Below are 13,005 nucleotides of genomic sequence, written 5' to 3'. Positions count from 1 at the left end.
CCAGGTTGGGAACCATCTACATTGGCGAGCTGCATTCTGGGGAGAGTCAATTTTGATGCTTCCATTTGCCATTTTAGGTTTCATCATAAAACCTTTGCAGCTCAAAGGTGCATAATTTTAGTTGTCACTAGCTAGTCTATATGGTTGGCCACATATAATTCTGGAAGGTGTTATATTCTAAAATTTTTAATCATATAGGTTTTACCTCATCTAAAACAAAACAAGCAAAGATTAGTGGTGAATCAATGGACCAAGATATGCAACATAGTGGTATGTTTCATGCATCTATCTTCTAGTGATATACCTGGCTAACCTCTATGTTTTAACATTCTCATAGACATAACTTGTTGGGCTTTGGTCATTAGATTCTTTGATTTCTTGAAGCAATAGTAATACTTTTATTTCAGATCACCAGAATGCTGGAACTGAGATACGAGGCAATGATGGTAGTTTATTTGCAAAAGCACCACAAAAATTCTCATCGTATGTTCTTTGGCGTATTTTTTTACCACTGTCAAAAGAATAGAATGTAGAAACATGATTATGTCATTTTTAAAAGTTTCTTTAACCAATGAGGATCCATAAGATTAGCTGTTTGAACTTACTATGATGCACACTTCACCTGTTTGCTAGGTAGCTGATTGTTGCTAAGTTTTGGAGCAATTCGATACACCATGCTTCAAGTACTTCTACTTATATTGGTTACTTTAAAAGTGAAGCCACATATTGATTCATAAAAAAGGAAAAGAAGAGAGACCAAGTTATTTTATAGAGATTTTGCTTTTGCTTTTGCTGCTTGTGGAATTCTTTGATTGTCAATTTTTAAATGGGAAATTTTAACTTCTGCACAATTGTAATGCTTTCTATGGATAGAAATGCCTTTAAGATTCCTTGTTTTATAAAAGTGGGATTTTCTTATGCTATAACATTTTTGGTCCTGCACTAAGGTCCTCACAAAGAGATAAACACTCAACTAGCATACTTGACTTGGGATATTAATTAGTAGAATTACAATGTTCTAAGTGGAAAATAACATATACAATAATTACAACAACAAGCTAAGCACACATAGTCCTCACAAGAGAATGAGATACTGTTAGCTTTAGGAAGCAACTTTATAATCAAAGAATTTGTTTTTTTTTTGGCTATTTTATATTTTAAAAATATTCTTTATTCTAATTGTTATGTTTCTTTATGACTCCAATATAGGTGTAGTGGAGTTGATAGGATTGTGAATCAAGTTTCAAGGTTTTGGGAAGATATGAAGATGCTTCTATCAGAGAAAGTCTATCTAGTAAATGTTCTGGGTAATGGCCTTAACAGATACTGAGCTGAGTTTTTTTATTTACTTTATCCGTTCTATGCAAAGTTCTGTCAATCTACTATCTCTGTCTCCTTAACAATGTTATGCGAATTTGATTTCAATCTTAGGTCGTTGGATAGCTCATAATGTACTAGGCCAATCCAACAAATATCTGTCAAAAATTGTTTCTTTTCATAAAACATAAATGTTACTAACAGAAAAGTCTTCAGCTATAACCTTCTTGTTACTTTTACTCTGTTGGCATAATCATTAATCATTGCACATTCTCCTGGTCAACTCTAAATCTAGTACTTACATTGATTTAACTTTATTAAAGTTGTAAAGAAAGTAAAGCATCTTAGTAGAAAAACCTTGGCACAAAGATAAAGTTGCTTCCCTGTCACCTCATTAATGTTGGTTCAGGTTATGGAAGCTGCTTTCCTTGTTCTCGGATAAGGTTGTATATCGTTCATCCTTCTGGACACCAGACTAACTTGTGCTTTGGACATGGTCTTACATGCAAAGTTATCCTTTAGGAAAGCTAGTGTGTTTATTCATTGTTATTGTTTATGTTGTAGTAAATTTAAGTTTTGGTTATTGTATTATGTGAAGAACTTGTGTTATCGGCATGCTAATCAAGCTTATGACCCTTTATAGACTTCTTACATTTTTTTGATGAAGGGGGTTGCCTTGTGGCTCAACTAGCAAAGAGCTATTACATTTTTTAGTTGGCGGTAGGCCTATATCATCCATGTAATCCGAAATATCCTATAGAGAGAAGTGGTTGCCATTCTGCATTCCATGCACGTTGACTACAGGCATTGCACTGTGTCCTCTGGCCACCTTCCTCTTCATGCACTTATTTATCTATTTTCTATTCCTCTAATTACCTCCCTTCTATTATGTTGCATTGCACACGAAGAATATACGCAAACCTGTAGTATAATAGTTCCATTATGATTGTTTGCAGAATCTGGTGGTGATATTGTGGAACATAGCGATGACAATTTTATTGTTGATATCAATAGAATGAACATTCAGTTAGTATCTATAGGAAAAACATAGAAAGGAGTCAACTAATTGATGCCCTTTTGGCTGTTACACTTCAACTATTAATTACTCTGATTTACAATTTTCTGATACCTTAGCAACCTTGCAATCTGCAGGGTATATTGCTTACAATTTTGTTATAGGGGCTTATTCATACTGGGGGCCCAAAGCTGGTCATGATATCTACAATATGGTAATCTGAATCCTGATTAATTTTTCTGTGTAAATGTTTTTCTGGTTTTGAAGATCTCTGTCAAACAAATATCATTGATTGTTTTGCCTGACCAACTAGTGCTTCTCTGCTACACTTTTATTTTTGTTCGTTATCTTCTAGTTCTTGACTTGGAACCATGGGCCTACGCTTACAACTTCATTCCAATTTCTCTTCTATTCATCTATATAGTTGTTATACAAGTGTTCATGTTATGAATTGTTTGTTAAATTATCCTCAGAGCAATGCTGATTTGATGTTTGGAGGGATTACTATAGTTTGTGGGATTGTTGGAACTCTAGCTGGTGGATTCATTCTTGATCTCATCAACTCTACTATCTCCAATGCTTTTAAGGTATCCTTATATTTGTTAGCACAGTGTTTTCATCTGTATTTGCATGGAGTGCAACCTTTGGCCGACTTGACTAATTGTTGATGAATCTTATTTCTTTGTTTATCACTCCTGAACCTCTGTTTGTTTTCCTTGCCACCACTGAGCCTTGGTTAGTTCCATCATTTTACTTGTTAATTCTGACAAAGTTCTGCATCAAATGAAATAGGCCGGTTTACCTAAATATGCTCTATAATTTGTTTTCACCAAAAGACAACTCAATACCAACATTGTTTTTTTATTAAACACACCCCCTTTTTATTTCTCCCCTTATTTTTATTGTTAATCTGAGATTCGCACGGCGGAAAGTAATTGCAAATCAATAACTAATTGAAGATGCATATGAAGGAATATGCTAGTTCTTTAATCATATATTATAGTCGCATCCGAATAACTAATTGGTGGCCAGGAAATAACCTGTGTTTCTGACATCATTTATTTTATTATCATTCAACATCTTATGTTTCTTGTATTTTCGGCTATTTTGAATCAGCGTATGTACTATTAATGTTTATATTTTTCGCCCTTTATGTCTTGTGCATAAATTTGATAGATATATATGTACCTTGCAGCTTCTATCTGGAGCAACATTTTTGGGGGCTATTTTTTGTTTCAGTGCTTTTTGCTTCAGAAGCCTCTATGGTTTTATAGCCTTCTTTGCGGTTGGAGAAATTCTTGTCTTTGCCACGCAGGTACAAGCTTCTCTCCTTCAAAATCTTTTATTCCCTTTTTCCTGTCAGCATTGTTGTGTTCCTTGACAGATCGTCGGAGACAAGCATGCAGTGATAATTATCCTTTTTGTATATTACATGTTGAGAGAAAAAATAAGGGAAACATAAATGTAATATCATGTCCTTTGAGTGGAAACTATCATGTGGTCATTTATTTAGTAAGGTATTTTGGAGATAGAAATGGTGGAATGGAACAGAGAATGGTTAGATGCATGGTTTATGATCTTGTCCGAAAGCGGTGAAGGTGGTGAGCTGGGGACGTGGCTCATTGACCAAATGAAGACTCCGCGCTATCCTGCAACGCAGAGAGCCTTAGTGTCGGGCCAGGGGAGGGATTTCGACGTCGGCCCTCCAACGCTCAAGTCAGTGATCGGTTTGTGGAGAGAAAATAGTGAAGACGAACAGTAGCAAATGAGCGTGTAAAATTATAGAGCATCACATACCTTCACTAGTGAATGGAGACTCTTTTTATAGTGTCACTGTTGTATTTATGCACGCATCTCAAAGCATTTGTATGATTCTTAAAGCCTTCCTAAGAAAGGACATGCCATAAAGTGCTTCTAACATCTTTTGTTAAACGAGTGTACAAATCTCTTTGATTTGACAGGTGAAAGCTTCTAAAGTACGATTTGCCTACAGTATATTCTCTGTCCTTCACAGCACAAACTTCCAAAAGAGTAAGATATAGCGGGAACATGAGACCTGCGCTAGGTCGATCGACCATCTCTTAGGGAGAAAGCCGACTCGGCTCTATGGGCCACCACTGATGACCTGGTCTTCACTCGGCCCCTTCCTTGCCTGTAAAGGAATGGAGTGTCCGATCGACTCACATCCTTGATCGGCTGAGGCAGTCGATCGGGTTACTCAATACTTCGTAATGAGGTTGGCCAACCTGAACCGAGTTGAGACACAAAGTTCAGCCGAGCGGGAGGCTCGGTCGGACATTCGCATTCGACCGACTACGTGGCTAGCTCGGGCACGTTGCTTCAATCACTTCTTGACTTTGACCTCCACGCCTGCCGATCTTTTATATTTTGACTCGTTTTTTGGGGTCCACCTTTATTGTCGTATTATAAGCCTTCCCTTCAAGTCAAGTCGAAAGAGACTGTAAGTTCGACTAACTCGACCTTTAGTATTATAGACATTCCTTTCCGACCGGGCATTTTGCTTTCTTAGCTGTCGCTCGGTTGAAGCAACCACGACCTTGCTCTAAAGTTTCTCCACGAATTCTTTACTCCCCGACCGGAGGCATTGTGGTATGACGTCGCTCGGCTTGAATGTCGACTCCCCTTGGTTGTTTGTTATCTTTTGTCTCAACTTTTTCCCAAGCGGCCCCTAATTTTGCATAGTATTTTTCTTATCCCGGCTGACATCATCTTAATTTCTCGAAAATTGATCAAATCCTCCGCCATTAATAAAAAGCATGCCGAGCATGCTTTTTCATCATGCGCCTGCTAATCATCTCCATTCCTCATTAATGCATCCTATGATTGACGGCCATGCTCCACATTCTTATGCCGTCGAATGTTTGATTTGATGGGCGACTGTTAGGATTCAATGTGACAACTACCTTTTCAAATTTGACGGCCCTGATCAAGTCTTGTTTTTCTAAACCCTTGTTCGGACGACCTCGAACAATAGGTGATAAGGTTTTTAGAGCCTTTGTTTTTCTTTACATTGTATCGCCTTTGTTTCAGCCTTCGTCTTCCTCCTTTGCATTTTCTTCTTTTTTTCGTTCTTTGTTTGCTGCCGCCGGCGATCCGCGTTCTAGTAAGTTTCATCCTTCTCTCGATTTTTGATCTTCATCCTCTCCTCCTCATGGCTCCTTCACCTACTCCTCCTCCTGCTCTTCTCAATTTGTGGTATACTTCCACTTCGTATGATTTCAATGGTGACTAAGTGGATCAAATGAAACTTACATACCACATTCCCTCTAATCATTAGCTTGCCATCCCCTCTGCATACGTTCTCCCCCACACGCCTCCTGATGGTTTTCTTATTTTCTTTAAGGATCAACTTTATGCTGGTCTTCACTTTCCGATATATCCTTTTTTCTCCGAGGTTTGTAGATATTTCTATATTCCTCTGTAGCAACTAGTACCAAACTCCTTTAGGTTTAAGGTTACTGTATGGAGTTGTAGTGTTCTTCAGTTTGTACAAAATCCCTCTTAACCCTCGTATTTTTCATTACTTTTATTACCTAAAGCTATTTGAACTAGGCGTCTTTCTTTTCCAAGCTCGAGTGGGCACCGTGTACTTTGATAAAATGCCCTCTTGCAACAAGGGCCGGAAGTCCCATTCTACCTTCGACTTCTCGATCAGGCAGCTTTCCTGACCGGCTGGCAAAGGAGTTGCCCAACCCTCCCGCGCTGGGCAAATATAGGTGGGAGTTGACCTACCTTCAAGCCATTGCGCAACTGATCGACTTGAAATACCACATCTATAGGCTGCTGATAGAGGGCATTTTGTACATGTTCGGGCTAAGACCCATTCGTGCGTAGCTACCCGACCCTTTTGGTGAGCAATTTTTCCTTCTATCGTTTTTGGATCTAACTGATTTTTGCAACTAAAGTAATGTTAAGGCTTTGCTCAGCGAATCCACGAAGTTAGCTGATGAAGAGGTCGAAGCCAGGGAGTTGCTGAACTGGAGAGCCTTGGGCTCTTGTCAATCAGAATCTGTGAAGGGTCGACTGACGATGAAGAAGAGCGGGGAGCAACATCGCTGCTAACACTGAAGAGCTACCTCTTGAGCGCCCTTTATTGGTGCCCATAGTAGTTCCTTCAGAGTTTACAACATTCGCTGAGCCGTTACTCTAGCGCCAACGTCGTAAAAGGCTTAGAACGGAAACTTCTACCTGATCGGCGACCTCCGCTCAGCCGAGCTCTATTGCTGCATTGGCCGTTCGACCACCTTCCTAGAAGGGGGAAAGTTCAACCTCCATTGTTCCCGAGAGAGCAGTCGGTCGATCGATTCCCCTCTCATCTAATCGAACGCCTTCCGCTCGACCTATAGCTTATATGATGCTTCCACCAGCCGACCTAGTGGCCCTCCTCTCCACCATTCGTTCAATTCCCATGTCAAAATCCAAAAGCAAGGTCAGCTTAGAACCAATTGGCTCCATAGATATATCACGACCATCCTCAGATTGCCCATCAATGAGTGGCGTTATCCCGACCCGAATGAGTTACGTGCCCTCGAGCATAAAATTAAGATCCAAGGTCCCTTGGCCTAGAATTGGGCGAAAGCCAAAGCCAGAGCCAGAGCGGGGACCAGTCCACTCGATGAGTTGGCTGACGGTTTCAGCCAAAATTCCACGGCGTGAGTTTGTTTAATATTTTAAATAATTAAATTCCTCGATAAGCTTCTCTTGATCGTTTTTTTTTCTTTTAACGATTCTGGGTAGAGGGCCTGACAATGTGCCAAAGGCTGGCTCAACTAAACCACGAATTTAAACAAGTGCTAGTCTCGATCGGAGGAGTCGGCACCGCCCAAGTCTAACTGAGGTGACCCAACTGAAAGAGGATTTGCAGTAGCAATCCGAGCAGCTCTTAGGGTTCGAGCGGACGTTGACAGTGGAAAAAGACAAAAACCACGATCAAGCCGTCGAGCTCGAGAAGCTGTGGAATCAGGCCCACAACCTTGAATCAAAGATCAGCTCGGCGAACGCCAGGAAGCTCAGGGCCATTGAAGACTTGGATGTCAAGAATAAGGAGGCTCGGTCGCTCTCCTCACTGAGCAAGTTGGCCGGACGACCGAACAAACAAGCCACGGGTTGCAACTCGGGGTTTATCAATAAACGATTGCAGAGCAGAACGCTGAGCTGCAAGCCTTTAAGGGCGAGCTGGAGGCTTCTAAGGCCAATCTTGCTTAAGTTCAAGGAGGAAGAACCCGGTCGGTTGTAAGTTCACAGGGTGGAGTATCTTCGCTCGAGAGACTCCAACCAGTTGTTGATCGATCGGACCATTAAACTGTTCGGATATGGCATTGAAGGGACCCTTAAACAACTGAAGGAGGGTGGTTATCTTTCTGCCGAGGTTCCCCCGACCTTCATCAAATGGCAGAAAATCTTAGAGGTGATCCCAGGCGATGTCATCGCCGACTTGGCCTAATATTTTTCTCAAGTTTGTTAGTAAAAAAAAAAAACTGTTTTTTTTAATGCCATGTACATTTGCTCTGTGTCTTGGAATTTTCATCTTTCAAATGCTTTAGCCTTTAGCTGTACTTCTTTCGTCATTTAGACTTCGCGCTCTTAGTTTACTTAGGCAACATTATAAAGAATCTTGCTCGCTGTGATTTCCTGGGGTTCAGGGAGAGTTTCACCACTTAGCGGTGAAATTAAGCTCGCTTGTGACTCAGCCGCTAGGCTTGACGGCTTGAGACTCAGCCGAGCGGCTCTAGAATCTAGATAATTGGTCGTGAGAGCAAGTTCACTTATAATTAGGCCGAATGACGCGAAAATCTAGGTATTTGGCATGAGAGCATACTCACTTATAACTCGATCGAATGATGTGAGAGTTTGAGACTTGGCGTGAGAGCATGCTCACTTATAACTTGGCCGAGAGTTTGAATACTTAGGCGTGAGAGCATGCTCACTTATAACTTGGTCGAATGACGCAAGAGTCTGGGACATGGCATGAGAGCATGTTTACTTATAAATTGGCCGAGCAACACGAAAGTTTGGATACTTAGGCGTGAGAGCAAACTCACTTATAACTCAGCTGAATGACGCGAGAGTCTGGATATTTAGGCATAAGAGTATGCTCACTTATAACTCGGTCAATTGGCACGAGAGTCTGGATACTTAGCGTGAGAGCATGTTCACTTATAACTCGGTCGATCGACACAAGAGTCTGGGACTTGGTGTGAGACATGCTCACTTATAACTCGACCGAGACGCGTGAGAGTCTGAGACTTGGCATAAGAGTATGCTCACTTATAATTCGGCCGAGCGGCGTGGAAGTCTGGATACTTAGGCATGAGAGCAAACTCACTTATAACTCGGCCGAACGACGCGAGAGTCTGGATACTTAGGTGTAAGAGCATGCTCACTTATAACTTGGCCGAACGATGCGAGAGTCTGAGATTTGTCATGAGAGTATGTTCATTTATAACTCGATCGATCAACATGAGAGTTTGGATACTTAGGCGTGAGAGTATGCCTACGTATAACTCGGTCGAGTGGTGCGAGAGTCTGGATACTTAGGCGTGAAAGCATGCTCACTTATAACTCGGTCGAACAACGCGAGAGTTTGGATACTTAGGTGTGAGAGCATGCTTACTCATAATTCGGCTGAACGACGCGAGATTCTGGGACTTGGCGTGAGAGCATGTTTACTTATAACTCGGTCGATCGACACGAAAGTCTAGATACTTAGGCGTGAGAGCATGCTCACTTATAACTTGGCTGAACAGTGCGAGTCTGCATGCTCACTTATAACTCAACCGATCGGCACGAGAGTCTGGATACTAAATTATTTTTCGCTTAATCTTTTTTGCATTCATAGAACAATACTTTTTACAATTTACATAAATTTAGCGCAAACTTACTACACGTCTTGATAGTGATGATTTGCGCTTCACGGTCGATCCAGGTTTTTTCCATTTCATCCTGCAGGTAATAAGATCCCGCGCTGAGCTTTTGTATCACTCTATACGATCCGCCCGGGGCTCCAACTTGCTGACATCGTCGACCGATTTGATTCTCTTCCATACTAAGTCGCCGACTTAGAAAGATCTCGGAATAACCCTTCTGTTGTAGTTCTACTTCATTCTTTGTCTGTATGCCATCAGCTAAACAACTGCTTTATCTCTGATTTCCTCTACTAAGTCCAACTGCATAAGACGTCGATCGGAGTTTTCCTCATCATATAGCTGTCTCTGATCAGATTCAAAGCCTATTTCCACTAGTACTATTGCTTCTCCTCCATACATCAAGTGGAAAGAGGTTACGCCGGTGGCTTCTCGGGGTGTGGTGCAGTATGTCCATAACACACTTAGAAGCTCATCGACACAACTTCCTCTAAGGTGGTCGAGCCAGGTTCTAAGTCCTCTGATAATTTCTCTGTTGGTGACATCCGTCTGATCGTTGCTCTAGGGATAAGCCACGGGAGTGAAGGCCTGCAAAATGCCATAGCTTGCACACTACTCTTTAATCAACCGTCCTTGAAATGCCTTCCATTATTAGAAACGAGTTTGTGAGGAACGTTGAACCGACACAATATTCTGCCATAAAAACTTGATAATCATTTGCTCTATTATCTCAGCGAGTGGCTCGACTTCCACCCACTTGGAAAAATAATCTACGGCTACGAGGATGAATTTCCTCTTATTGGTCTCCATGGGAAAAGGTCTAACAATATTCATGCCCCACTGGTCAAACTAGCACGAGACAATTGATGTCTTTACTTCTTCAGTAGGATAGTGCGGTATGTTTTGATGTCTCTGACGTGATAGACAAGTGGCCACTGTCCGAGCTACGCTTGCTTGCAGGGTGGGTGAAAAATATCCGGCGAATAAGATCTTCCGGGCTGCGAACAACCGCCTGGATGATTGCCATAAGAGCCTTGGTTTACTTCCTGCAAAATGTATTGGACGTTCTCCAATCTGACGTGTTTAAGCAATGGCTGGAAAAGGCTCTCTTGTATAAATGATCCTCTATCAGCGTGAACCGACCGATTCTTTTTTTTTTTTATCAACTAAGCTTGTTTTCGGTTTGCCGGTGCATTTCTCGATCGGAGGAATTCTGTCAAGGATGTCCTTCAATCACTTTGTACTTCTATTTCAGCTGTTCTTTCGACATGAACCACCAACAATCACTTTGTGTCTTCTCCTTGCTGCACCCGATTGCATGGATCTCCAATCAACGTGCGTGTGATTTTCTGGCCCGGTTGGAGTCATCGTTGATCGGGCCACCTACTATCATGTCGATGTCGCCCCAAGTGGCATTACCATGATTTTCTTCCTCCCGACTCGATCGGCGTGTTGGCCACTCGGCCGATGTCCGAGTGGGCCTTTGATTGTCTCTTTGCTAGGGTCGTTGCTGGTTCCGCTCGGCCGATATGTTGCTTTAACCTTGGGGCATGCCCGGTCGACGATGATGTTAGTGGGTTGGAGAGGGAGATTGCCGGTGGAATCCTTGAGATGCCGGTTGCGAGACCCTGGATTAAAGTGGTAGTAGTCCTTCGTGTTGTGAGTCGTTGAGCGATGGTAAGAGCATAACATCGGGGTCCATTGTCTTCGCTTAGCTTCAACATGCTGGACTGTATGCGGTCAAAACTCCTGATGTTGTTGTTGAGGGCCCGCTCGGGGCCCTTTTGGTGGCACATTACTGCTGGCCAATTGGCGCTCGTGAACACTAGGAGGCTCGGGGATCACTTCTTTCTTTCGAGTTGATTAGACTTCCTCAACGTTGATATATTTTGCAGCCCGTTCGAACAGATGATTGAAATCATTCGGAGGCTCCTGACGAGGGATCGGAAGAAATCATTACTTGTAAGTGCTAGTGAAAAGACACTTACCAAATTTCCTTAGTGGTCGACGGGATGTCTATGGCCACTTGGATGAATCTCTTGATATAAGTCCTTAATACTTCCTTGATTTCTTGCTTGAGGGAAAGCAAATTCACCTTCGTTTTTTGATAATGGCAGCGCTTGGCCAAGTGTTGAAGGAAAGCCGCTCGGAAGTCCTTGAAGCTGCTGATGGACTCGGCAGGCAATCGTTTGAACCATCTTTGTACCGAGCCTGATAGGGTAGTGAGAAACACTTGACATTATTGGTGGAGTATGCCTATATTCTCAAACTTAAGTAGATGGTCCTCGGGATCGCTCGAGCCTCCATTTTCTCCAATCGACAAAGGTCAAAAATGAGCTGGCAGCTGGTCATCAAGTATCTCCCCGGAAAATGGCATGTTTACCCGCTCGGGGGAATTGTCGGTTCGGGGTGCTTTGCCCTTACAAACATCCTAGGTGGGCTCGTTCTCGGAGGACGATCCTTGTGTCCTTTCTGCCCGAACATGCACTTCTGAAGGCGTTCTGAATAATGCTATGTGGTATGAGATTAGTGCATTGGGCACTAGCGTCATGGGTGCTTGATGGAATGCGCCCGTCGGCAGGTGGTTCAATTGACGCCTGGTGAGACCCTCCACTCGGGTCCCATGTTCAGCGCGTTGGCCCGTAGCGGATACAGACGCGTCGTTCAGCATTCGACACTCGACTGCTTGTTGTTGTTGTTGTTGCACCATCTTCGTAGCTCAAATAGCTCTTCCTGGGTTAAAGTCACTATGGTGGGCCATTCAACATTCTCCATCTTCACGTCTCGGAAGTAGGTGAAATTTTCACAAATGGTGCCAAATATGATCCTGTCCGAAAGCGATGAAGGCAGTGAGTTGGGGACGTGATTTTGCTGTTGACCAAATGAAGACTCCGCGTTGTCCTGCAACATAGAGAGCGTTAGTGTCGGGTCAGGGAGGGGTCTCCGACGCTCAAGTCAGTGATCAGTTTGTGGAGAGGAAATAGTGAAGATGAACAATATCAAATGAGCGTGTAAAATTATAGAGCATTGCATACCTTCACCAGTGAATGGAGACCCCCTTTTTTAGTATCATTGTTGTATTTATGCACGCATTGCAAAGTAGTTGCATGCTTCCCAAAGCATTCATAAGAAAGGATAGACCATAAAGTGCTTCTGACACCTTTCTTTAAATGAGTGCGTAAATCTCTATAATTTGACAGGCTTGAAGCTTCTAAAGTACGATTTTCTTGCAGTATATTCTCTGTTTTTCACAGCACAAACTTCCAAAAGAGTAAGATATGGCGGGAACATAGGACCCGCGTTAGGTCGATCAGCCATCTGAGGGAGATCACTGACTCGACCCTATGGGTCACCGCGGATAACTTGGTCTTCACTCGACCCCTTCCTTGGCCGTAAAAGAATAGAGTGTCCGATTGGCTCACATCCTCGATCGGCTGAGGCTGTCGGTCGGGTTACTCAATGTTCCGCAATGAGGCTGGCCTGCCTGATCCAAGTTGAGACACAAAGTCCTGTCGAGCAGGAGGCCAGGTCGGACATTCACGTCTGACCGGCTACGTGGCCAGCTTGGGCACATTGCTTCAATCAGTTCTTGACTTTGACCTCCACGCTAGTCGGTCTTTCATATTTTGACCCATTTTTGGGGGTCCATCTTTATTGTTGTATCAGTTTATATCTCAGTTCTGGTATTACTTTAAATCGTAGCCTGGAGTGAAATTTTATCAGTGCCGAATCATGATAAACCCAATTAGCCTCATTGACTGGCCTTGGGGTGAACGGCCCTGTCCCACA

The 13,005-nt window shown here is 42.7% G+C and overlaps 1 protein-coding gene across 2 annotated transcripts in view; it reads left to right on the top strand.

The window, feature by feature from the left end:
* LOC121992748 (probable sphingolipid transporter spinster homolog 2) overlaps window positions 1-13,005 on the top strand; it is a 33,648-nt gene that overhangs the window by 15,313 nt on the left and 5,330 nt on the right. For both annotated transcript variants that reach the window (XR_006114991.1, XM_042547302.1), the window contains exons 7-13: window positions 5-107; window positions 199-270; window positions 408-483; window positions 1,210-1,307; window positions 2,470-2,546; window positions 2,806-2,919; window positions 3,528-3,647. Coding sequence is in view for 1 of the 2 variants with exons in the window: in XM_042547302.1 (XP_042403236.1) it covers window positions 5-107; window positions 199-270; window positions 408-483; window positions 1,210-1,307; window positions 2,470-2,546; window positions 2,806-2,919; window positions 3,528-3,647 (660 nt within the window). In the remaining variant the exon portion in view is untranslated. The remainder of the gene's footprint in view (window positions 1-4; window positions 108-198; window positions 271-407; window positions 484-1,209; window positions 1,308-2,469; window positions 2,547-2,805; window positions 2,920-3,527; window positions 3,648-13,005) is intronic.

Source organism: Zingiber officinale, chromosome 6B, assembly GCF_018446385.1.
Source record: "Zingiber officinale cultivar Zhangliang chromosome 6B, Zo_v1.1, whole genome shotgun sequence".
Taxonomy (NCBI): Eukaryota; Viridiplantae; Streptophyta; class Magnoliopsida; order Zingiberales; family Zingiberaceae; genus Zingiber; species Zingiber officinale.
The sequence above is the reverse complement of the archived record's forward strand: the minus strand, read 5'-3'. Positions and strand labels throughout refer to the sequence as shown.